Source organism: Glycine soja, chromosome 5 (genome assembly GCF_004193775.1).
Source record: "Glycine soja cultivar W05 chromosome 5, ASM419377v2, whole genome shotgun sequence".
Lineage (NCBI taxonomy): Eukaryota > Viridiplantae > Streptophyta > Magnoliopsida > Fabales > Fabaceae > Glycine > Glycine soja.
In genome coordinates this window covers 1,195,022-1,221,124 of record NC_041006.1, presented here as the reverse complement: position 1 = coordinate 1,221,124, position 26,103 = coordinate 1,195,022, and the positions used below count along the sequence as shown (strand labels likewise).

General features: G+C 32.6%; 1 protein-coding gene and 1 pseudogene across 3 annotated transcripts; both read left to right on the top strand.

The window, feature by feature from the left end:
* The first annotated feature begins 8,724 nt into the window (after nt 1–8,724).
* On the top strand, nt 8,725–24,109 carry LOC114411732. Of its 2 annotated transcripts, XM_028375409.1 has the most exons (18): nt 8,725–9,146; nt 10,466–10,556; nt 10,817–10,901; nt 11,288–11,372; nt 11,640–11,709; nt 12,478–12,547; nt 13,358–13,403; nt 13,515–13,761; nt 13,839–14,044; nt 14,876–14,950; nt 16,151–16,220; nt 16,447–16,527; nt 16,939–17,018; nt 18,701–18,749; nt 18,963–19,037; nt 19,126–20,892; nt 21,044–21,236; nt 23,474–24,109. In XM_028375409.1, the coding sequence occupies exons 1-15, from the start codon at nt 9,031–9,033 to the stop codon at nt 18,990–18,992; spliced, it is 1,401 nt and encodes a 466-aa protein (XP_028231210.1). In that variant the 5' UTR covers nt 8,725–9,030; the 3' UTR covers nt 18,993–19,037; nt 19,126–20,892; nt 21,044–21,236; nt 23,474–24,109. The 2 variants fall into 2 exon arrangements, with proteins under 2 accessions (XP_028231210.1, XP_028231211.1); XM_028375410.1 differs by lacking the exons at nt 18,701–18,749; nt 18,963–19,037; nt 19,126–20,892; nt 21,044–21,236; nt 23,474–24,109 and adding an exon at nt 17,154–17,527 and having other exon boundaries at nt 8,727–9,146.
* On the top strand, nt 19,266–24,100 carry LOC114411733 (annotated as a pseudogene). Its single transcript, XR_003666520.1, has 4 exons — nt 19,266–19,555; nt 19,652–20,892; nt 21,044–21,236; nt 23,474–24,100. The product of XR_003666520.1 is annotated as a protein DENND6A-like (transcript).
* Nucleotides 24,110–26,103: the final 1,994 nt, after the last annotated feature.

Here is a 26,103-nt window from a genome sequence, read left to right as displayed (position 1 = left end):
ACTCAATCATAAATGAGTTGAGTTGGATTAATTATATTTAAATATTTAAAAATGTTTTTATTTTTTAAAAATAATTTTTTAGAACAATAATTTGTTTTTTTCTAGAACTTTATAAGTATATAATGACAAAATCTACTCAAAAGATATTAAATTACAAAATGTTTCATTAATATAATTAATGATTTTAATGTTAATACCATATTTGTATTTTAGATAGAAATAAAGTATGATATTAGTATGGAAAAAAATAAATAAAATTAAGATAGAGATAAAAATAACTTAAAAAGAAAAAAATTATGAGTGGTTTAATTTAATAAATTATATGAGCTAAAAATCACTAATATGTTTTATATTTAATAATTAATTTATATATATTATAAATTAAATTATATGATATGATTTGAGTCATATTCAAAAAATAGAATTTGTTACCCAACTCATTTATAATTGAATATTAATTAAGTTAGATCAAATTCAACACAAACACTTTACAAATTTAATCTGATATAATTAAATCGGATTGGATCATAAATTCCAACCACTAAGCAATAATCACACAAACTTTTTTAATTATTAATATAAAAATCCAAATTCCATACTTAATTTTTAGTATTGAAAAAATCTTATTAATTAGATCGGATTGGATCATAAATTCCAACCAATAAACAATAATCACACAAATTTTTAAATTATGAATATAAGAATCCAAATTTCATAAGTAATTTTTAGGTTGGAAATATTTTTTCAGTTACTAAATCCCTTTTTCTTTTACCAAGTTCAATATTAATAAGATTACTAAATATTTATTTGTTTCATTTACCAAAGTAAATACATAACTCCTGCTAGCAAGTATACATTGCAGCGAATAAAAAATAAAATACAGTCTTAAAACGTAGGTTCGACTTCTCGCATACTGGGATTTGGGATCCTTTGTATTTTATTATTTTTATAATAAAATTAAAAGAAAAATAATTTATTATATATCAATTCTCAAATCATTAAGTGCTCTGTAATTGAAAAAAAAATATACTTGACCCGGTTGCCTCCATTGTTCAAATTCCTAAAATACGATGAGGTTTTATAACCAAAAGTCTAAAATTTCTCATTACATTTCTGTTGACAATTTAAGAATTTTCAAGAAAAAATATTGTATACCTCTTAAAACGCTGGCTCAAAATACACGTTGTTTTTTTTTTTATGAAATGTAATGAGAAAGTTAAGATTGCAGTCTAGTACCCAACACAAAAATGGTTGTGTATTTTTCATATTTACCTTGAGTAAAAAGTTCTTTATTGGTTTAATAAGTATCAGATTTTAGGCTTTTATCTTGTCTTTCATTATTTTACCACTTTTTAAACAAAACACAGGACAAGTATTTTTGAGTTGTCTATTTCGTATTTCCGTCCAAATTTAGCAAACACATATTATTATTTGGGGGAAAAAACTAAACTTTTGACATACCATGATTTGAGCCAACTTTTGAAATATAAATACTATAATAAAAGAAAACTATAGAATATCAATGAGAGTTGATGGGTTTGATGATCCAATCTAATGCTGAATCCTCTCGCACATTCCATTTCATTAGGGTGTAGTCAAAGGACTTTTTATACCCCCCTCCCCCGACTAAAATTAAAAGTTGTATGTAATATAAATAACTAAAACAATATTTGTGAAAAAATAATTATACTTTATTTTAACCATTTCATCATGGTTTACAATTTTAAAAATATTAAATAATATGTTTTATAAGTTCAAATCACCTTGAATTTTATGTTCTCTTGACAAAAAGATTTGATAGGTCTAAATTCTAAAAGTTACGTGGACCAACAAAATCTTTGACAAATCATATAATTCAATTCGCCTATCCTGTCTGCATACGTGTAATTTCATTTCAGAATTATTATGTTGAAAAGAGTAATAAAATTCTGCTGTAAAAAAAAGGTAATTTTTTTAATAAATATATTTTAAAAAAATTAAAAACTTAAATATATTTTTTATTCCAGTGATATACATCTCGTTTAGATTGTTAAATATTAAACTTTATCTTAGAATGTAAGAATATGAGATTAGACATAACTCAACTCCAAAAATTAATTTAAAGAAGTGAAAATTGTCACTCATTTATATATTCTAATCTAACTTTATTTTTAATCGATGTGAGATTTGAATTTTTTCCAATAATTACAAAAATAAAAGTGTAATTTTTGCTAATGATGAAAGAATCATGCAATGTAATCAATTTATGTCCAATGTATTTCACAATTCAAAACAATCAATCCCAACAATTCAGCTGCAAACAAAATCATCAATTCCTAAACCATTTATTGATGTCATGGTTGTCGAAAATAATAAAGATTCTGACTTAACTGTCAGGGACAAAAAGAGGTGCATATCTGTTGCTACCAAATCAGACGTAAATGAAGAAGCTAAATCAACCAACCCTACACCAAAACCAACCTTAGCCTCATTTAACCCTGATCTGGTTAACTCTCACTCACACCTACCCACTCTAAGCACTGCCTCAGATGAACCAAGCCCTCAAGCAAACCTTATCCAACCAACCACTAGCGTACCCCTTTCAAACCCAAACCTTACAAACACAAACATGAACACTAACCCACCAACCATAATCTCAAACATCCTTAGCCCCATGGTTTAAGAAAAGCCATTTTTAATTGTAACCTTCACGATCTCCCCATGGAAGGATATCAGTACACTTGGGCCCGTAGCAGAGGAAAACATGATGTTATTGAGGAGAAACTAGATAAGGGTCTTGCAACTATTGACTAGATGGATCTTTTCCCGAACTCCAAACTCTCAAAAGGTATTGCTGCCAAATCTGATCACTCCCTTATTCTCCTCTACCTGGATGCCTCAAAAAGAAGAATTTTTGGTAGGAACTTCATATTCGAGAACTCCTGGCTTCTTGAACCTGGTTTGGAGGAAATAGTCCATTTTGGATGGTCAAAGCCTTTATCAAACAACCTCATCTCCAAATTGAATTGTTGAATTGTTGCTCTGATGAAATGAACAAATGAGGGTAGAATTCTGAAAAGGAAATTTCATGATCAAATTGAAGCTTGTAGGAAGGACATTGAAGCTTCACGCTTCTTCCATGATCCTGTTAATGATGCACGTTATTAGGAAGCACAAGCCAAACTGAATAATTTCATTGCTCAAGAAGAGTCATATTGGCAACAACGATCCAAGATATTTTGGTTAAAGTATGGTGACCTAAACTCCAAGTTCTTTCACTCTTCTGCCAAAGCTAGGAAATCTGCAAACAACATCTCTTCCCTTACTTGTGACGATAGTGCCATTGTTCATAATCAAAAAGAGATGTCTAATACAACAATTTCTTGTTTTCAAAATTTGTTTTAAGCAAATAACACTTGTACTGATTCTCAGCCAATCATCAATAATATTGTTCCTTGTGTTTCCTCGTATGATAATGACTCTCTTCTAGCACCCTTCAATATTGAAGAATTTTAAGTAGCTCTTTTTCAAATGAATTTTGATAAATCCTCAAGCCCTGATGGTCTCAATCCAACCTTCTTCAAAAAAAATTAGCATTTGTGTGGCCCTGAAGTCTTCCACTCCACTTTTAATTGGCTTGAAATAGGATCTTTTCCTCCTGAGGTAAATTCCACTATCATTTGTCCTGATCCCTAAAATTAAAAAAATAAAATAAAATCCCAATAGTATGAAGGACTTTCAACCTATATCCCTTTGTAATGTCCTCTACAAAATCATTTCAAAAGTCCTAGCCAATGGTTTGAAACCTATTATTCCAAATTGCATCTCAAAAGAACAATCAGTTTTTATGCAAGACCGTTCTATCCTTGATAATGTCATCGTGGCCTCTAAAATTATCCATCATATGAGAGGCAAAAGGAAAGGAAAAACTGGAGAAATGGCTCTTAAGATTGACATTAGCAAGGCTTTTGATAGGGTGGATTAGTCTTATCTCCTGAATGTTATGAGGAAAATGGGATTTCAAACAAAATGGATTGGTTGGATGCATCTTTGTCTCCAGACAGTTAATTATTGTGTTGTTGTTAATAGGGAATCTGTTGGGCAATTTTCTCCAGGGAGAGAAATTAATGCACCAATGGTATTTACACATTCAGGAGCGCTTACCATCACATTATGGAGAGCATCATTGATACTACTCATCCAAAAGCTACAGGTGACTGGAAGAACATTTGGCAACTCAACATCCCACCAAAATTCAAACATTTCTTATGGAGATTACTAAGGAATTGTCTCCCCACAAGACAAAACTTAGCTTGTAAAGGTGTCACATGCCCACAAGAATGTGATTTCTGCTGCTCAAACGCAAAGAACAAATGACACTTATTCATAAATTGTCCTAAGGCGAAGCTCTTTTGGCAAGCGGCTGGATTGCGGAATAAGGTGAGTGATTTGGTTGACAATGCAACAGACACATCACATTTGATCTTCTCTTTGCTACAAGACCCTAGACAATAGATAAGATTCAGAATTGTCACTACACTTTGGTCTATTTGGAGAACAAGAAATGAAAAATTATGGAATGTTATTGATGTTTCCCCAACAATTTCATTGTCCCTCACGACCTAACACGTTTCCCAATGGCAACATGTCCGAGAGAAGAAATCCTTGCAGCTTAATACCTCAATCCCCAATGAACAAATAACATGGCTCCCTCCAATGACTGGCTTTGTAAAATGCAATCTCGATGCGGCGATCTTCAAAGACTCCTATTCTTATGGTACTGACATTGTTATACGTGACTCAAATGGCATATTCCTCAAGGCAAGATCCAGTACACACAACAGAATTCCAACTCCAACAGAAGCAGAAGCTTAAGCTCTCCTACAAGTAACTAATTGGACATCTAGTCTTGGCTTTCAGCATGTCATTGCAAGATGATCATAGATAGCCTCAATAGCAATGCAGCTGGACTGTCTGATCTCAATGTCATATTAGCTAAAAGTGAGTCTTGTAAGGAGAAAGTCAATTATGTTGTCCATTTTCTTGCAAGAGAATCAAGATTTTATGCGTGTATCCAAGCTTTAACAATATCCCTACTTGTATTGATTCTCTGTGAGTATGAATGAAATTCCATAAATTTGTTTCTCTTCAAAAAACAAAAAATCAAACCAACTTTTTAACTAGTCAAAAAGATCAAAAACACACCGTAAAATATTTGCTAAAAGATACTTTTAGCATATATGAATTCTAGCTCATAGTCATAGCTATACACAGTATCAAAACTCAGGAATCAACTAAGTATTCGGATAGCAAATGTGTTTGTGAAAATAACCAAATAACTAATGATAAAAAGAATAGAGACCAGTTCCCTTGGAATATTGATTAAAAGATTAAAATAAGAAAATATTTATTGTGAAAATCATAAGAATATATAAAAAAATTATGAATGATATAACTTTACATCATTTTAATAAAAATATTTATTCTTTTAATTCTTTAACCAATATAGTAAGCACACCTGTTAATATTTTCTTAAAAAAATATTAGAGTCGTTTGAGTGCTTAATCCCTGGGAGGTACTGATCGAAAATTTCATCGCCAGTAACCTTGGAATCGATTAATTAATAATGAACTGGTGCTATTACAGTGATTGATGACTCACAATTGGTGTAAAATGGGCAATCCCAATGCCATTTCACAGTAATTGTTGTTTTCTGGCGTGAAATTAAACAACCTATTTGGATTTATATTTACTTATTTAGCAATGATTAGGACGCAAGAATACGATGATACTGAGTAATGACGGATATTAAAAAATCTATTATTTATAATAACATATTTTCATATTGTGTTTACTTATAATATGTTTTTTCTTCTTCTAGTTTTTATTATACAAATTTAATTAGAATACACTAACTGTCATATAATAATAAATTATTATATATATGATAAGTTTAACATTTCTTACCATAATTACTTTAAAAATTACATCGTACTAACAATGTAGGATAATTAAACTCTATTCAAGTAATTTAATGTGAGTCAATAATACAAAGATAATTTAAAATTTTTAGAAATAAAAAATATAAGAATTACACCTAAAAAATGATTCTTATTATTCAACCATAAGTATGATAAGTTTGATATTTTTTATGATAATGATCTAACAAATCTTACTAATAATGATTTTTAATTGATCCGCAGTGTAAAGTTTTTTACTTGAACAATTAAAAGAAAACACTATTATTTTAGAAGGGTTTTCAAAACCAATAATGAGACGTTCATTGCTTGAATAAAAATGTTGGACATATGGACCCTCAACTTGAAATAGTTTTTTGTCTCAAGAGATGGGCAAGAAATTCTGGCATTGCTCATGACTCTTGCCCTCTGTCCCACGAAATTTTGTCTCATTTGATCTCTTGCATTGCATCATTTTCCAACCATGCTTTAACAAAGCAAGATATGATCTTTTATTGTTGGAGAGAAGCTAGTTATGTGTGAGCAACCTAACCCTCTGTTTAGAAAAGCATAAAACTCAATAACTCATGAATATGGTTTCAGATCAAACCATCGATAAACCAAAGCGATACTTGTAAGAGAATCAATGCAAGATGCCCATATAGTAAACAAACAGGTTGATATAAGATTTTTAAAAATAGCTTATACATAAATTAAATATTATGAAGAAACTTATTTCATTTTTATTCTTATTTTTCTTATCGTGTAAGTACCTACGACGAAGTTTATCCATAGTCTACAACTTCTACACAAGTGAAAAAAATGCTAAAAAAAGAGTTGATAAGTTACTTAATGACGTAGTAATTATTGGAAATTATAAGGCTAAATTTATGTATATTATTTAAAAATTTATAATACAATCTTTAACGTATTTTTATAAGTTATAATTTTTAATTTAAGCACTAAAAGTATGTTTTATTTGAAAAAAAAATAACAAATGAAGTTTTATGCTGACCAAATACATTTTAGAAGTGTTAATCAGTCTTACACGGTTGATGTAGAATATATCTCATACGCACGAGCCAACTTGCTAATATTATTAATCAAAATTCATAAGTAGATTCATTAAGACAAAAGTTATAAAAATTGAAATTATAACTAGCATATGTACATTCGTAAAATTATTTTAATATGCCGTATGTATAAGTGATACCAGAAAAAGAAACATAGCTAGTTATATGTATTAAAAACAAGAGAAAGAAACCTAAGCATATTATATACTTTGCTTAGCGTGTGCTTGCGGATTGAGATCGCTATCACTCATCACTTCACACACACACACGCCTTTCATTTTGATTGTGGCTCATGTTGTGCTTGTTTTAACTTTCGAAAGACTCAAATGTGATGAGAGATGAAGTGAATGATGCAATTCTCATAATTGGCTTTAACGTGCATCAGAACGTGTTAACCAAAAATAAATACTACACTAAATTAAAAAGATTAAAAGGAGGGACAAAATAGTGATTTGCTTGTCAAAGTATATATTCTCTTATAAATTATTACAGTATTAAATGCAAAATAAATATATTTAATATTGTTGGAAAAATATTACAAGACAAGACATTATTGTTAAGAGAAATTGTTCGTAACATTCCGCTAAAAAATATCACCAAATATAAACATTAAACACCGACAAGACAACCGCCCAAATCAAAAACATGGAGGTTTGGGACCGGCGCGCGTTGAAGCCAAGCCAAAGTGTCGAACGAACGGTGAGGAGAGAGAGACTGAGTGAGTTTTGTTAGTTTTTAGGATAAATAGTCTTTTCTTTTGCATGAATATCGTAAAGCGTCTATAAATTTGTCCTATTTGAAAATTTAAATTTTAATTATTGAAAGTAGAATAAATATAACAAACTCATTCATGGGTTAACTTCCGCGTCTTATATGAAAATTGTTATTTTCTCAAGATATAAGTTAATCTTCCTATTCTCTTATTATTTTTTACTCGTTACAAAATAATGTCATACTAAACACTTAAAAAAATAAAAAATAAACATAAATTAAAATAAATATAATAATTAACATAAGCATAATTTATCTATTATTCTTAAATTTTTAATGTAACAGCATAATGACAAAATCAAATTAGATCTCATTTTTTGTTAGAATTAAGTTAATGATTGTGCGTTTCATATTTTGAATAAGTTATTATCATAATAAAAATTTCATAACAACACGCTTACGAAAATGATAAAGATTAAATTATATTTTATGTAAATAGTTATTTTAATCTCTAAATATAGAGAAAGTTAATAATGTTTCTGAATATGTCATGTAAGCTCCTTCCATAACAAATTCAAAACTTTTCTCACTTTTAATACTAAAATTTAAATTTTTATATTCTAGAAATGAGATTGTTGACACTTTACACATTAACAGTCAAAAATAATTATTTACTCTAATTTTTATATTCATTCACTTTTTTTAAGTTTCTATATTCACTCATTCATTCTTCTTGGTCATCATAATATTAATGACATTCAACACCTCCACTGTTTCTTTGAAAATTGCAATATATTTAAAAATAAGATTAAAAAAAATATTATTATTAAATATATTTTAATAATAAGAAACTAATTTACCTACCTAGTTGACTCCACCCCAAAAAAGATTAATTGAAGTCACAATAAAAATATATAAAATGCATAAGTTACATAAAGAGGTTATTCCAATCTTATAATACTAATAATAATAATCCTATTTAAGCAACAAGACCAAAAACATGAATGTTTGCTTTTCCTCTTTCAGATGTCGCCCCTTGGTTTTTCTTTTTCATCTCCCAACTTAGAAATTGAATTCAGCCCACTACTATTACACTCACTGTGCCTGACTCACTCAGAAACCTAACCTAGGGCTTCTTTTTATATATATTTTTTGGACTGTTCTGTCCATCCATCAAGTGGTGTTTCTGTATAAATTTTGTGTGGTTTGTTTTTTGTTGGTTTTAGGATTAGGATTTGGTTTCTGTGTGCTGTGTTAAAATAGTATCAATCAATCAAAAAGGAAAAGAAAGAGAGAGTTAGGGAAGGAAGATGAGCTGGCGCAGGGTATTGAATTCAGCACAGGCCTTGGCTGCACACACTTTCCTTTTGTGCTTCACTCTCTTCCTCGTTCTCAAGCTCGATCACAATCTCTCTTCTTCTTGGTGGTTAGTTTTTCTTCCCAAAACTCTTTCAATTCAACGCCGATTATTATTATTATTATTATTATTATCCTTTGGTGATGAGGGTTTGGCCCCATATGCAATGCGCTTTGTATACCTGTTTTGTGTTAATCATTATGGTTTTGCCTTTGATGATTATTTGACCCAAAATTGGCACGGTTGAATTTTCTGGTAAGAATATAGGGTAGTACTTGGTAGTACTAATTGATTAATTGATTTTTAAAAAAATGGGTTGCTGTTTCTGGAAACACGTGCAGGCTGCAGAGTACAAACCGACAATGTTGGTGGTTTTTCACATGGGAGTGAGTTCTGTAATGTTGAAGTTTTTTTTTTTACTATTTAAAGTGTTTGCAAGAGTTATGCTACTGTAAGAGGTTGTAGAACCCGTTTTGGTAATAGTATAATTCCCACCTAAAACGTGGAACTTGGGGGTTATTGGTAGTATTAGTTTGCCTCCTTTCTGCATCTCTATTTTGGTGTGGCTGGAGAAATTTTGATTCAGTGGTTGAGCAGGGAGAATGGGGTGAAGATTGTGGCCTAGACTGAAAATAAGTACACTTCACTGTTGTGCAATAATAACGCTTCACTATTGTGTTATAACACTTGGTAGACCAATATAATAGAGTGTGCAAGCTTCTGCTTCAATTGGCGTTGGAATGATGGCCGTGTGTTAGTTAATAAGCTACCAAAGAGGATTACCAGACAATTCAAAGTGGGGCCCACCTTTAGGTTGAAGCTTGAGTGGTTAGAAAGACTCCATTGGTGGTGAAATGTGAAGTGGCTTCATATCATCGTGTGATGTTGTGGCTCAAAAAGTTAATAGTTATCTGGAAGGTATTATGACATTCAATTAAAATAATTGTTGTGTAATACCGAGTGTTGTTAAATAGCAGCCATGACGACACCATGGCATGGCTGATTTTTTGCCAACTGCCATAAGCAATTTGTGAAGGAAAGCCTGCCATGGTGGCACCATAAGGTGCAATGGCGTGCTTATATGGTGGAATTTCAGCCATCCGCCATCAATAACACTGGTAATACCTAAATTATTAAATGCAGTGCAAGAACGTATTATGCTGTTGGTTTGGCGCAAGTACATTAAAACTCATAATCTTTTAGCAAAAAATGTAAATAAATGAATAAAATGTAAAAGGTGTCCTGAAATGTATGCCATGGTGTTGGTTTGGTGCAAGTCCATTAATATGGAAATTTTATGATTGTAAAGATGTATGGAAAGATGTGGTGTATATTAGGTTCTGAGAAGATGGTGACTGTTGATGACCAACTTCAACTTTAACATACAGGGTAATATTTTTACCTCTTTGGATGTTCCATGGTGTTGTGGCTCGAGGAAGGTTTTCATTACCTGCGCCATCTGCTCCACGTAATCGAAATGTATGCCATTGTCATTCTTAACTGAAATTTAAGTCATTTTCTATTCTGAGATTTAGTTTAGCCGTAGTGGATGTGGGTATTGGGCCACTTGATTTCCAAACTATGAATTTGTGTATTGTTCTTTGGCTATCAGGGATAAAAACTCAAAATAAGGTGCTCCTTGTTTTCTCTTTCTTGTCTAAGTTTCTATTGGAAAGTGTTTTTTCCCCTGAAAATGTTTTGACAAGTAAATACAATACTGAATTGCTTCATTGTGACAGTGGGCTCCATGCCATGCCGTTGTTGCAACACCATTGCTTATTGCATTTGAATTGCTCCTTTGTATATATCTTGAGAGCTTATATGGTATGCTTTCATCTTTGCATAACTACGAATTTCCAATTATTTTCATGTATTCAATAAATATGTATTTTGGTTATCTGTGCATAGTACCTCTAAAGAAATATGAAGTTAGTATTTTTTTTTTTGGTGAATAAATATGAAGTTAGTATGATACTATGATTTGTTCTTTCGGTTAGCTTGATGCTCACAAGTTCCTACTATATAATTGTGAGCATTTTTCCATCTGTAAATGAAAGACTTTTGGTGCAATAGAAGACTTAAATTTCTGAAATTTATGTATACATGCCACAGTAAAATGTGATTACTTAATTTTATATGTGATGACTTAAATTTCTGAAATGATGTTTATGTGAAATCTCCAATCATACTAATGTGTTGTTCTTGCACAGATCGTGGCTATGCTGCAGTTGGTCTAAAGATAGTGTTTCTTCCCTTACTAACATTTGAAATCATTATTCTCATTGACAATTTCAGGTAACTTCTTTAGGATATTCCCATAGACCTTAGTTTCTTTTGGGTTGTTCTCTTATGTTAGACAACTCAATGAATTCCTTTATCATCTCTTACTTCTTTGGAATTTTTTAAATCTCAATTATTGATGTGCACGATTGGGTTTGTTATGATATACTTTGTTTTAGAGAGATGAATGCGAACCTCTTCAGCATAATTCATGAGTGTGGGAGCCCATATTCACCAATTATTTATCTTCCCTTTATAACCAACTATATTTTTATTTTGCAGGATGTGTAAGGCTCTAATGCCAGGGGATGGAGAAAACATGAGTGATGAGGCTATATGGGAAACTCTTCCTGTAAGGATATTATTTTTGAAAATAATTTTCAAAAACTACTCTTATCAAACAAGTTTTTTTGTTTTTTTAAAAACAGAAAATAGTTTTAAAAAATAGGAAACAAACAGGCCCTTATTTCATGGTGCTCATGCTACAGTAAAATAGGAAACAACACTTTCGCCATTGACCGTGATGACTTAATTTTATATGGGGATGGCTAGACACCAAAGTATTTCTATTTTATCTTAAGTATGCCACAGTAAAATTGCGTCAGGATTCAGTTGAAGCTGTATGGCTGTAGGTTTTCAAATTATTGTCAGAAGAGTGAAGTTGAGGTTAACTTAGCATTAATTCCATCTCCAATTAACCCTGTATCGATGCCCTTCTAAATTTATACTTGATATTTTATTGTGCTGTGGAGAAACTGCTATTGCCTTTTTGAAAAACTTTTTAATTTTTATTTGAAGTAGAGTGTTAAAATTGTTGCAGGTATCCTATTTTTGGCACTATAAAATTGTTTAATATTGTTATGCTTTAGTTTACTTTTGAGGATATCTTGTCATGCCACATAAATTCAGTGCAGTACTCTCTGATTGTGACATGCACCAAATTTTTATGGAATACTTAAATTAGGAAATTTTCTGATAGCAATTTCTGCTTGAGTCAAGTCAAATAATGGTTGTTCTCTTTTTTCAACTATGATCTTGAGCTGCCTCTTTTTATCATTGAGATATTTTATAAATTGAAATTGCTAAAGCCTTATTATACTTTTTATGTTGTTGTTTGTAGCATTTTTGGGTTGCTATCTCTATGGTGTTCTTCGTTGCTGCTACAGTCTTCACACTCCTAAAGCTTAGTGGTAACTCTTTTCCTTCTAAATGTTGATATATGTTTTTCCCCCTCACTTATTCTTTATAAATTCTGTGATTATTTTTTCATCTCATGATAATAATGTTGTGATCTCATGATTCCTTTTGGAATTTGTTTTATACTGCTGTTGAAAAGGTGACAGTATATTTTGTTATATTTTTCTTCAATATTTTCTCTTGCGAGATTAAGACTTTTAGTTATACAAATAAATAAATAACAAATTTATTTTTCTTGACTATGCTTCATAAGAATGTGTTTCACCTCAAATTAAGTGCCCATTTAGTGTGCTGGATTTAAGTAGGTGTGATTACTCAAACAATGAATCAGAATTTAGTGTGCTTTTTCGGTTTTTCCCTATGTTATCAGATATTGAGTGGCACAAACAATGTGTTCTCAAATGGTCAATTCCTCATGCTTCCTGCATATTTCACTCAACGTGAAAAATGTCCTAAAAATTATTATTCATCATAAATACATTTTTATTTCAGTTTTTAGTTATGGAAATATACATTTACATATACCTGCTTCGTTTGACTGGATGTTGTATGTATCTGATAAAAAGACAAGCACAACATGATTCTACAGTGTCAGGTTGACTCTTTTTTAAAAAAAAATTAAGAATGCAAATACGGAGTCCATATCTTGCATGAAATTTGACCCTTTTGGAATTTGTGATAAGTGATAACATCCAGATGATGACTAATACATTTTGGTTACTCTTGCATTTATGTCTAAGATATTTTATTCTTATGATTTCATCTTTCTATAAGTAAGGCTTCATTTTTCTTGTCTAATACAGGTGATGTAGGTGCTCTGGGCTGGTGGGACTTGTTTATTAATTTTATGTAGGTTTCTTTGTCTTAAGTGCTAAAAAATGCATTTTGTTAATAAGTTGTGTTTGTTAAAATGCTGACATGAAAGCTTTATATAAGGTTTTATGACCTATAATTTTGCAGTATTGCCGAGTGCTTTGCTTTCCTTGTATGTACAAAGTGGTCCAATCCCGTCATTCATAGAAATTCAAGAGAAGCTAGTAGTTCATCTTCAACTACGATTGGATATCTTGACTGGAACAGTGGTTTAGTGGTTTCTACAGACGAAAATCAACCCCAGGGGAGAATCTGTAGCCTTCAAGACATAGGAGGTCATTTCATGAAAATACCAATTATTGTATTCCAGGTTCTTCTTTGTATGCATCTAGAGGTATATGATACTGAATTGTGTGTATGGCCAGCCTTTGAAATATTGTTTTTGGAGATCTGAACTGTTTTGCATTTCAGGGAACACCTGCTTGTGCTGTATATATACCGCTTCCAGTTATTTTCTCTCCCCTTTTCCTACTGCAAGGAGCTGGTGTACTGTTATCTGCATCTAAATTAGGGGAGAAGCTTGTGCTTCTGCTACGAAGTGGAGCTGGTGGAGGAATATATTTTAGATTTTCTTCAAGAGCTCATGATTGCTTGGGGTTCTTGTGCCATGGTTCTAGGTAATGAATTTTCTTTTGTTGCTATTATTATTAGGGAAAACTTTAGATTTAAACTCTGTTGTTTGGTCTGATTTCATTTGTCATTCTGTTTCCCCCGATCTTTATTCTGTTATCACTTAATTCTGAGCACTTTTCTAATTTATAACTAAATTTAACAATCGACAAATGAGTGGCACGTGATATAAAACTCCTTTCCTCCTATTTTTTTTTCTCAAAATAAATAAATCCTCGATTACCGCATTCTATTCATAAGATATTTTCAGTTAAATTTGGATCAAAGCAGCTCAGTATATGATAAGAATATGAAGCTCAAAGATAGAGCGATTCTTTAAGCACTGTGAGTCCATGAGGTTGCATAGTGATGTCATGTCTAATCCTTGGAGAATCTTGGATAACTGCAATGTATTGTGTGAATTGTACCAATAAATGAGACAGTTTATTCACCCAAAAAAAAAAAAGAAAAATAGATGAGACAGTTTTTTCTACATTTTTAAATTTGGGACCCTTTCATGTAGAATATGTTGACCAACTGGATGTTCTTATTGGTTTGGTTCACAAATTGAATGTATGTCTTTGTTGTGCACCCAAGATTGTCTTCAAACCCCAATGTGCAGGGAATAATCTGATTTTTATCTGTTATTATTTTTGCCACTACTATGACTTAAGATGCAAATTCAATATATATTGGGGTCAAATTTTGATTGGAGGTGACAAATCTAATTTGGGGTCAAAGTTTTCAAAAACGAAGCTGTGATCTTGTTGAATTACCAATGATCATATGCATTGACTATGCTGCAACTACATCTGAATTCTGACAATTCATGCAATCAGATTATTAGGTTGGTGGTCAATTGATGAAGGGAGTCGGGAAGAACATGCACGACTATACCATGAGGGAGCAATTGGGTAAGCATTATTTCAATTTATTACTATGTTGGTGTGTACCATCAAATAATGTAACTTGCATGTTGTTTCATTCGTTTTTTTTTTTTTGCACAGCAAAAATCAGATATTATTATATATAACTCAGTACTAGGTGTACTGGAAATAGGGTACAATTATACAAGGCAAGTTGCCTAACCCAACCAACATAAAGATAGACACAAAAGCAAAAACAACAGAGACATAACCCCCCTAAGACAGCTGCTCCTTCAAGTTAGAAGACCACTGGTTGAAATGCATATCAAAGTGTTTGTCCATGCATTTTAGCCAAGACCAAGTGTGGAACAGAGCTTCGTCCATGACTTTTTCGGGGCTGGAAATCTGGTTATTGAAAACCACTGAATTCCTATGTTTCCAAATAGTCATGGATAGAGCTATCCAAAGTACTTCCCATCTCTTGACTATGTGCCTCTTGCTGTTCCAGTGAGAAAATTGAATAAAATGATTTATAGGGTCAGTGGGGAAAGGGCCCACTCTACTGACCCAATTTTGAACCTCCCACCAAAGGCTTTTAGTTGTTGAACAAGAAAACATAATATGGCCAACTGTTTCCTCCTCTACATCACATAAAGAGCATGTTGTTTCATTCGTATCCATGGCAATGTCTCTAGTCAATTTGTCTGGCTTGCTTGTGAAAGTTTAATTTTCAGGAAGGTACCATTTTGGTCTTTCAAAGATACACATACCCATTTTCTCAATTTCCATTGAAGTCTTATTTTATTGGTCTGAGTTTGTTCTTGTTTTATTTCATTTTTTTAAGTCTTGCCATTTACATATTTAGGGTAAATGGAATTCTTATGGATGGACCAAATTGAGATGAGTTGAATCAATCAAGTACTCAAGTGAAACATATCTAACAAAAGTAACAAACTAACATTTGCCGATTAAATAAAAAAACCTCAATTGATACATTTATGATTTAACATAGGGGAAGCAAATTTGGCTGACGTTACCAGAATAGTAGGTTTCTGTTTTTTCCCCCTGTTTGACAGTGACACTAGATTTGTTTGACTATGATATAGACATTACAAGTTCTATACTATATGAAGACATCCTTTTTGCCTCTTCTCATGATACATTGAGCTAGTTTCAATTTTATTGCTTTATGTTTACCTTGTAGTTGTTTCTAATGATCTTTGTACATTTTGACTTCCCACTGCACAGGTATAATACATTTAGTGGTTATCCTCCTGAGATCGTTAAGAAAATGCCAAAAAAAGAACTTGCTGAGGAGGTGATGACAATTTTTATAATATTATATAAAATAAATTTATTGTGTAGTATATTCAGGTCTATCTGTCTATGCATATAGATGAATATGACCTTGTGTAGTATGTTTGAAATAATTTGCAAAGGTTTTATTTCCTTATGTTCTTTGTTCAATATTAGGAACAAAAGTTCTCAGTAAGCCAATAATTCTGACTTCCTTTGTTGGCGTGCTTAAAATATTCGAATGTCAGGTTTGGAGACTCCAGGCAGCTCTTGGTGAACAAACAGAAATTACAAAATTCAGCCAACAGGAGTATGAAAGACTTCAAAATGTAAAACCCCCAACCTTAAATGAGTAATTTTGTGAGTCATGTTCTTTTGCTGTATATTTTCCAAAGTTTCTTATATGATGTATGAAGGAGCCGTCCACAATGGCAAGGATAAATGGGGTATCATTTGGTCAGAATATTCTTTATTCTGACTTCTGATGTTGTTAATCAAAGTCTCTAATGAATATAGTGGAAATATGAATTGGTTGTGATCATAATAATTCAATATACTATCATTGCTGAATCATAAAAGTGGAGCAACTATTATGTGGTAATGTTAGTCACACTAATATGGATTCTAACCCATTCATCCGGTTGAAGTTAAGTTTCTGATTGTTGTCAGTCACTGCTGTGTTTAGATTCATTATTAAGTTTCATTTGACCAATTTTTTGTTCATATCTTGTGTGTATCAGGAGAAAGTGTTATGCAGAATTTGTTTTGAGGGAGAGATTAACGTTGTATTGCTCCCATGTAGGCATCGTGTCCTTTGCAGGTGAGATCTAATATGTGATGGTCAATGAGACAACTTCGTGCATTGCATATAGTTTGGCCTTATGCTTTTTTATTTATCTATTTTTTTCTTGCTCAAAATAATTTTCTCCTTATGCCTGCTTTCCATGTACTGCAGCACTTGCTCACAGAAGCGTAAGAAGTGCCCTATTTGCCGTGATTCTATTGCTGAGCGTCTGCCTGTATATGATGTTTAGATGTTAACTTGGTCAACTTTTTTTGTGTTAAAATACCATAGAGGAAAGGGACTAAACAACATGTTTTAACAGGGTGAATATACTTAGTACAGTTTTGGCGGTGACATTAATTCGACGCCAACTTGACTGTCTAATACAGCATCAAAGGATAGGAATAAAAATAGAGCATCCACTTGATATACTTTGGATTTTTGAGTTTGATTTGTTTTGTTTTGCATTCACTCTCATCTGTAAGTTGTATATATTCTAGCTTTTTACAGGCTCTACAATTGAGTGATTTGGGTTCCAAGGTCAATCAGCGTGTAAAAGCTCGGCACCTTTTTTTTTTCTTTTAAATCTTTTTCTGAGGTGAAATGCATTTCTGAAAGTGTTTGAAAATATTTTTTTAATTCTCTTAAATATATAAAAAAAATGTATATATTTAATATGACTGGCAACTAGTTTTAAATCCACATTAATAACTTTTGAAACTTCTAAAAAAAATTTAGAATCTCGAGAGATAAATTAAAATTGATTAAAATATTAAAATTAATAACAGATAGTTCATACTTAATTGTCAATGGCATTAAAGTTAGAAAGTGGAAAAATATCTGAGAAAAAACTGTTCATGATTGTTTATAATTATTAAAAGGTTCAGAATATATATATATATATATATATATATATATATATATATATAAGTTAGTAAATTTAGATCAAGGTGCCTCAGATGGATTGAATTACTCAGTGATTTCTAAACTATTTCAATTTTTTAATTAGGTCTCTATTAGTCTTTTTAATTAAATTCTTTAAAAAAATATATCTACAGTTAGTTTTAAAAAAATTATATAATTTCTAGCGATTTTAAATTTTTTAGAGATTCAATTAAAAGAGTTAATGATTTAGGACTCAATTAAAATAATTAGTTGAAAGATGTATTTGAAAATTTAAAAATAATAGAAGATGAACTAAGAAATTTAACCTAAATAGTATAATTTTATAAGTTCAGAAATTTAATAATAAATCTTTAATTATAAAGACTTACTAAAAACTTTTCAAATAATTCAAGGAATATAACATTAATTTAACCCATAAACTAGTTCTAATCTATAGTTTTTTAAACCATATATCGCCTTCAAACCTGCATCTCCAAATTTGTGCTTCCGCAGAAACAGAAACCCCTCACTCACTGGCTAAGATATAATTTAATGTTAAAATCAAATATTTAGATGAAGGGGCAGTGTTTTCAAATATGTAGACAACTTGCAGTTGCAGTACTATTTCCAATTTTGTTGAAGATATCTCTTTCTCTTCAATAACTCATTTTTCTCTTATCATATTTGGATACTCATTGCCGTCTGCACAGAAAGTTGTTGAATTTGGAGCCATAGTTACTGGGTCCAAGGCCTAAAGCTTCCAACTTTGTTTTATTTCCTGGTAAATAACACTGTTTTCGATCAATTTGGCTTTCTTTTTGTTGTCGATTCAGATGGGTTCGTGCCAGGAACTGTTTCTTCGTTCCTAACTCCTATATTCAGGTACGCCTTTGATGGATCTTGTTGAAATTGAAGTCGTGACTCTAATACCATGATTTTTGTTACCAGTTTTGGTTGCTGAGAAAATGCATGAAGGGAACTATGTGTAAACCTGGATTTTGCTTAAGCTTTTGTTCCGGAAACTTGTTTGGTTATTAGTCAAAGTAACATAAGTGGTTGACATGGTTGTTTGAACTAAACTTTCTGCTTTTGCAGTGTTCCGGAGAAAGCTTTCAAGTGTTATAGTTGTTAATTGCTATTCTTCTTTCTTAGTTTCTGCTATGCTATGAGGTACACCTCATACTTGTTTGTTGTTAATACTACCCCAAAATAGAATTATATAAGCAAACTAATGCGTTTTTTTGTGTTTATTTGTTAGGCTTTGAGTTCTCTGTAAAGTGGGATAGACATTTTATGAGTTAAAGTTGAATTAAACATCTTTGAGCAATGAAGATTCTGCTGGTTTTCTAGCATGAAATGGTTGCCAGAGGTGGTGTTGATAATTTTGATCATTGAAAGTTTGTATTATTAGTGTTTTTATCGGATATGAGTCGGTCTCCTTCCTTTAAAGTTAAAGAAGAACTTAGTCCCAGTCTTGATCCAGAGTCTTTACAGAGATGGATCGTTGCCTTATGTGCTATAAGGTTTGATCTTGAACTAGGCCAACTCATAGAAGAATGTTATCCACCTGGCTGTCTTACACATGATGAGGAACTGGAGATTGCTTATATTTCGTTTCCGGATTCTATTTCCCAGCAACAAAACCCCTCAACCATTCATGATTGAATCTTCTTTTTCCGATTCTGTAGGCACCTTAAATCTAAAACCAGCATTGCCACTCATTCCGAGATAACTGAAGTTGACAAGGAGTTTTCTCCGAAGCCCGCAGATAAAAATAGTGTTAGTAAAAGATTATCCAGTACAAATAGTGATAATGTTTCTAAATAACTGTATGGCTTTGTCTTTAATAGACAGAGACACGATGAGAGGCTAAAGTGATGAGGGGAGCAGTAGTCTGTGGTTATTTTGTCCCACAGTCCTTATTCTAGTGTGTTCAAACCTTTATTACAATTTGTAGGTCCCTTATATTTTGACATCGGTAAGATAGCACTGGAGCTTATTGCTGCTTATGTTTCAACATGGCCTGCTCCTGTTCTTGGTAAGCTAATGGATCTTCCTATTGGGAATGCATTGCTTAAAGAGAACCTGCCACCTGCACACAGCTTACCCAAGGAAAATGGAGTATCTCTTGATGAATCTGCTGCTCCTGTGGCTCCTTTTCTTCCTAATAATCAGTATATCCCACAGGGCCTTTTTCACGATTCAGATCTCTATGGAGCTTTCCATGGCCTTCTATTGCAGCTTTGGTTGTTTTGGGAATTGTTACTCGGTGAACCCATTCTTATCATTGCACCAACCCCTCCCCAGTGTTCTGAGGTCGTTGCTAGTCTTGTCCATTACTTTGCAGTGTTGACTTCCATCCTTATTTTACTATTCACGATCCTCAGTTTGCACACTTAAACTCAATTCGAGAAGGGGAAACCTTCCCCCCAATGGTTTTAGGGGTGACAATTCTTTTCTTCCTTAAGGCTCTCCATAAAATCCCCTACATTGTCTCAGTTGGAAGTCCACCTCCTAGTTCAAACAGGGTTTCCCTTTCGACTAGGTCTTCTACAGGAAAGGTTTCTAGTAGACCTGAAGGTCTTGGGCTTCAACAACTTTCTCTGCAGAAGTTTTCTCCTTCAAGTTTATTGAATGCAATTAAGCTATGGAGAGACGGTCCTCTTTGTCTCATGACAGAACATAAGGAAGCCATTTGGACTACATATTCTGCCACAACTAAGCCAGACACCTCTATTTTAAATAGGCTTATAGATGCTGGCATGTCACCAAGAGTTGAGGAGTCAATGTCAGTTGTTAACAATGAGATCTTATAGCGGCATTTCTTGGAGCTTACGATTAATTTTTTGGCCCCTTTTGGTCCATATTTTAGGATTACAGCGCCATTGGAAGGATCTTCTCCGTATGTAGATCCTCCTTCTTTGCCTCCATTTAATGCTGATGAATTTCTTGCAATTTTATCAGCCAGAGGTCCAAGGAAGTTCATTTTGAAGCAAATGAAATCTAACTGGCTCGACTTCTACAGGTAATGAATTTATTTGTCTTGTACTATCATTTGCTACCTACCTCTCAGTATGATAGTCTTTTACGGTGTGATCTTGCACTAGAATTTTAGTTCCTCAGACTTCACTTATTAGATTTATGGTCTTTATGGTTCACATGAATGTTCTTACCAGGCGGTTCCTGAATGGACCCAACTTCATGCCTTGGTTTCAGAGGAGGCGTGCTGTAGCTGAACAGAAACAAGATAGATTGTGGAGGCACGCAAGAATGAAAACTGATATACAGAAACTTATATCTAAAATGGCCGAGTTGGAAGTTGTGGATTCTTTTAGTGTTATAGAGAGACTTCTACTTGGGGAGTTACTGGTAAACTACCCTCCTAGGGTCCTCTAATTGTGCTTTTTATTGACTGTGCCTTTATTTTGGTATTTCCTCCACACCAAGACAATCATGTGACATGTGTCGACATCTATTTTAATTAAAACTATTTTCACCATTTTCATTTGCAAAGGACTAAGTATCTAATCTAATTTATTATGTCACAAGTTTAGAAAGTGTTTTACTAGGACTTGGACGCTTTTTTACTAGCAATTTATATGTAGTTTTGAATCCAACAAGATAAATTATCAAACTGAATATACCAAGACTGATGCCTAACACAAAAGTATATGACAGCTAAATATGTATTTTTATCCTGGATATTGTGGGGAAACAGGCATCCAGGAGAATGCTTGTTTGTGTGACCCATCCAGTGATGGGTGGTGACAGTGTGTGAACAAGGACCTACTAGCTAAAACTAGGGTAACCAAAACTATCTAAGTAAAAGGAAATTTTCATTATGACACAAGTTTAGAAAGTGTTTTACTAGGACTTGGACCCTTTTTTACTAGCAATTTATATGTAGTTTTGAATCCAACAAGATAAATTATCAAACTGAATATACCAAGACTAATGCCTAACACAAAAGTATATGACAGCTAAATATGTATTTTTATCCTGGATATTGTGGGGAAACAGGCATCCAGGAGAATGCTTGTTTGTGTGACCCATCCAGTGATGGGTGGTGACAGTGTGTGAACAAGGACCTACTAGCTAAAACTAGGGTAACCAAAACTATCTAAGTAAAAGGAAATTTTCATTATGACACAAGTTTAGAAAGTGTTTTACTAGGACTTGGACCCTTTTTTACTAGCAATTTATATGTAGTTTTGAATCCAACAAGATAAATTATCAAACTGAATATACCAAGACTAATGCCTAACACAAAAGTATATGACAGCTAAATATGTATTTTTATCCTGGATATTGTGGGGAAACAGGCATCCAGGAGAATGCTTGTTTGTGTGACCCATCCAGTGATGGGTGGTGACAGTGTGTGAACAAGGACCTACTAGCTAAAACTAGGGTAACCAAAACTATCTAAGTAAAAGGAAATTTTCATTATGACACAAGTTTAGAAAGTGTTTTACTAGGACTTGGACCCTTTTTTACTAGCAATTTATATGTAGTTTTGAATCCAACAAGATAAATTATCAAACTGAATATACCAAGACTAATGCCTAACACAAAAGTATATGACAGCTAAATATGTATTTTTATCCTGGATATTGTGGGGAAACAGGCATCCAGGAGAATGCTTGTTTGTGTGACCCATCCAGTGATGGGTGGTGACAGTGTGTGAACAAGGACCTACTAGCTAAAACTAGGGTAACCAAAACTATCTAAGTAAAAGGAAATTTTCATTATGACACAAGTTTAGAAAGTGTTTTACTAGGACTTGGACCCTTTTTTACTAGCAATTTATATGTAGTTTTGAATCCAACAAGATAAATTATCAAACTGAATATACCAAGACTAATGCCTAACACAAAAGTATATGACAGCTAAATATGTATTTTTATCCTGGATATTGTGGGGAAACAGGCATCCAGGAGAATGCTTGTTTGTGTGACCCATCCAGTGATGGGTGGTGACAGTGTGTGAACAAGGACCTACTAGCTAAAACTAGGGTAACCAAAACTATCTAAGTAAAAGGAAATTTTCATTAACTTCTGAGTCCCAAATACATGAAAACAAGCTTAAATAAACATAAAAATAACGGTCATAACATCCTAGCCATCCACGTGGTCATTATTATATGAAAGATCTATGGCTTGATTCGAATAAAATCCTTAAGCTTGGAAGGAGGCCTGATCTGACGTTTGGGCCTTGCTGATGATGAGCCCAATTGGTCCAACTCCTGTGGGTCTTCATGTTGTGGATTGCCATCATCCAGTTTGCCAATAAGAAGAGCAATATTGTGTGTCAGATACCATGAGCCTTTGGTTAATAAGGTGTTATGGGATGAAAGTTTTTGCCCAGCTATCTATAAGAAAACCTATCATTTGTATTTTCATAGGTTGGCATAGCATTGCTTAGGCTCAAACAGGGTTCCAAAAGTTTCATTGGCCTTTTGGTAGTATATGATATATGCTCATGGCCGCACATTATTATTCATTGCATATTGTGCTGCAGGAAATTGTTATATGCGTAATACATAGGATTGTTTTAGCTGTAAATCACACATACACAGTGCTTTTATATCTGTCAAATGCAATTATCAGCTGCAGCAACCTGGAAATGGAGGTATTGATTCCACGGTAACTTGTCAGAAACTAATGGGAGATCTTCAGGCAGTCTTCAGCGCACTTACAAAAGATATGCAGCAACTCATGCTTTCAAATCCACAAAGAGCATCCCTTCTGCGAGGTAGCCCAGAATTGACAAAACTTCCAGCACTCGCACTTGTTCAAGCCGGGGGTGCATCTTCTACATCACTCACTTGAATGGTAAAAGCATGAAACAGGTGGTCTTCTTATGGTTCCAAAAGGCACTCTTCCTTAAGTCACCACATCTGTCTGATTGAGAGAATTTCTGCGACTTTTGACAAGTTATGGGGTAAGACTTATTTTTGCAGACATTCTATTTTCCTTTGGATGTCATGCAATTCATTTCAATAGAATGTGTTTGCTGTTTTTTTTTGTATTTTTCTTCGAATAAACAGCTGTGTTAGCTGCAATTTGATTTATCAATACACTTTGAGAAGCAGACATGAGAGAACTTGCCTCTTGACAAACATATATGGAAAATTGATTTATTTGAAACTAGCCAGGTTGTAAGTTTGCCTTTGTCGGTTATAATTGTGGCTTGATATTGTTTCTATTATTAAGGACCAAGCTGTAATTTATTCACTTTTTTTAGCCTTCAGTAATGATCTCTATTCCACGCTTTCTACAATTCCAAAGTTCTCAATGTATGCAATGGATTGTCTCTCAAGGAAAGATTCATTTACATGGGTCGTATCTTGTTGTGTTGTTATTTGGAAAGAAAAAGCAAAAACAAACTGAAAAAAATATGAAAAGGCAAAGAAACTGAACACTATGATTATTATGGCATGTGTCAATCATGGCATCTACTTGTCACCTCAATGCTCGACTTGCTACATCCTGTTGTAATTATATGGCGTGACTAAGGATTAGGACCCAGATTTATTTGTTCATGAAAAGATAACTGAAGCTCAGTCGTACATGAAAATTTTAGGATGTGGACACTTTGTCCGCCAATCAAGATAGATTATACCATGGAATTATAAAATTGAGTTGATGATTTAAGAGAGACAAAAAAATGATGATGAATTCAAATCTTCTTATTAATAAAAAATAACAACTAACATTGATCATGAAAAAAAAAAAAAAAATAGGTTGCACAGTATTTAGTTTATTGTGCTTACCATTTTAGAGTCACTAGGCTGCAAAGGGATTCAAAACCCTCAAAGACTAATCGTAACTCAGTGGAACCTACCTTTGTTAACATTTTCCGTAACATCATTGATTGATAACTGAGTCCGAAGCATGTGTGGTATCAGTTTTATTTTATGAGAAGTGAGATACTTCTAAGAAGTTGGTGCTCTACCGTGCCCCAACTAGGGTTATATCATGTCAGTAAATGAAAAGTAGTTATATGGTAACATCGCCATGTTTTTATCATAAGGAAAATGTTTTTGTTGTTGCTTGATGATAAAATTGTACTACTTTTCGAAGGATGTCACTTCAAACTTACATACGCTAAAGGGAAATTAGAAACTAATATCTGATTTTTTTTGTTTGTGCGTAAATTCGTTGATGTATAAAATTGTAAAATTATTAATAGGATTCAAAAACAGCACCAGAAATAAACAATTCAATGATGTAAAATATTAATATGGAAAAATAACGGCAGTTTTGGAGAGATAATATATAGGTTAAAATATAATTTTAATTCCTCATCTTAATTTCTTGTTTCAGTTTGGTCTTCCTTCCAAATTTAAAATGTTTCACTTTTGATAAGTTAAATTGACTCTATTAGATTAAGTTAGTCTTTTTGTTAGTTTACAAGGCTAACTTTTATCAATTTGTTTGTTCACATATGACAAATTATAAAAAATGTCACTGAATATTTATCACATCAGTCGAAATTAAAATTACTGGTGCAAAAAAACTAATAAAAGGACTATTTTAGTTTAACATGGCCTATTTAATAAATGAACAACGTAAAAAAAAATCTTAAAATTAATGTCAAACTGAAAAAGGAGGGACTAAATTTTAGTCTCTTATAAATGACCTTGTGGTGTGAAAATTTGACATGAGAATCGATTCCCGTTCTTCCAAAACTGAGGTAATGGGAGAATAGTATTGTAGAAGTTTCGGTTGCTATGGTGCAACTTGACGTTGTATTGTACTATCCTTAGCTGCAACTTGAAACGGTACATATAATATTTTTTGATGTGAACACTATTCACTTTATAATATTAGTGCGTGGATGTGGATAGTTTTCATAATGTAAATGAATAGGTTCCTCTTTGCGAAAAAGGAAACTAGCAAATGTGGTTCATATTATCCCAGAGCAGACGTGGAGAATCCTCCACGTCTCTGGTTTTCTTTCTCTTTTTTTTTTTTTGATAAGACAAATACTATAAATCCATTGAGGGTACGGGCATGTGTCATGTATTTTGTGAAGTTTGGATTAGGGCAGCATGATATCAGATTTGAACTTTATCTCCTGATAAAATATAGGTAATGTTGTTTAATTAAGTCTGTCACATGTCATGAGTGTTTAATTTAATAAAATATTTTGATAAATTTTATCATTAAACTTATTTATACGAACTTGTAAAAAGTTGTAAGTTATTTTTATCAATTTAATTAAACACTTATAA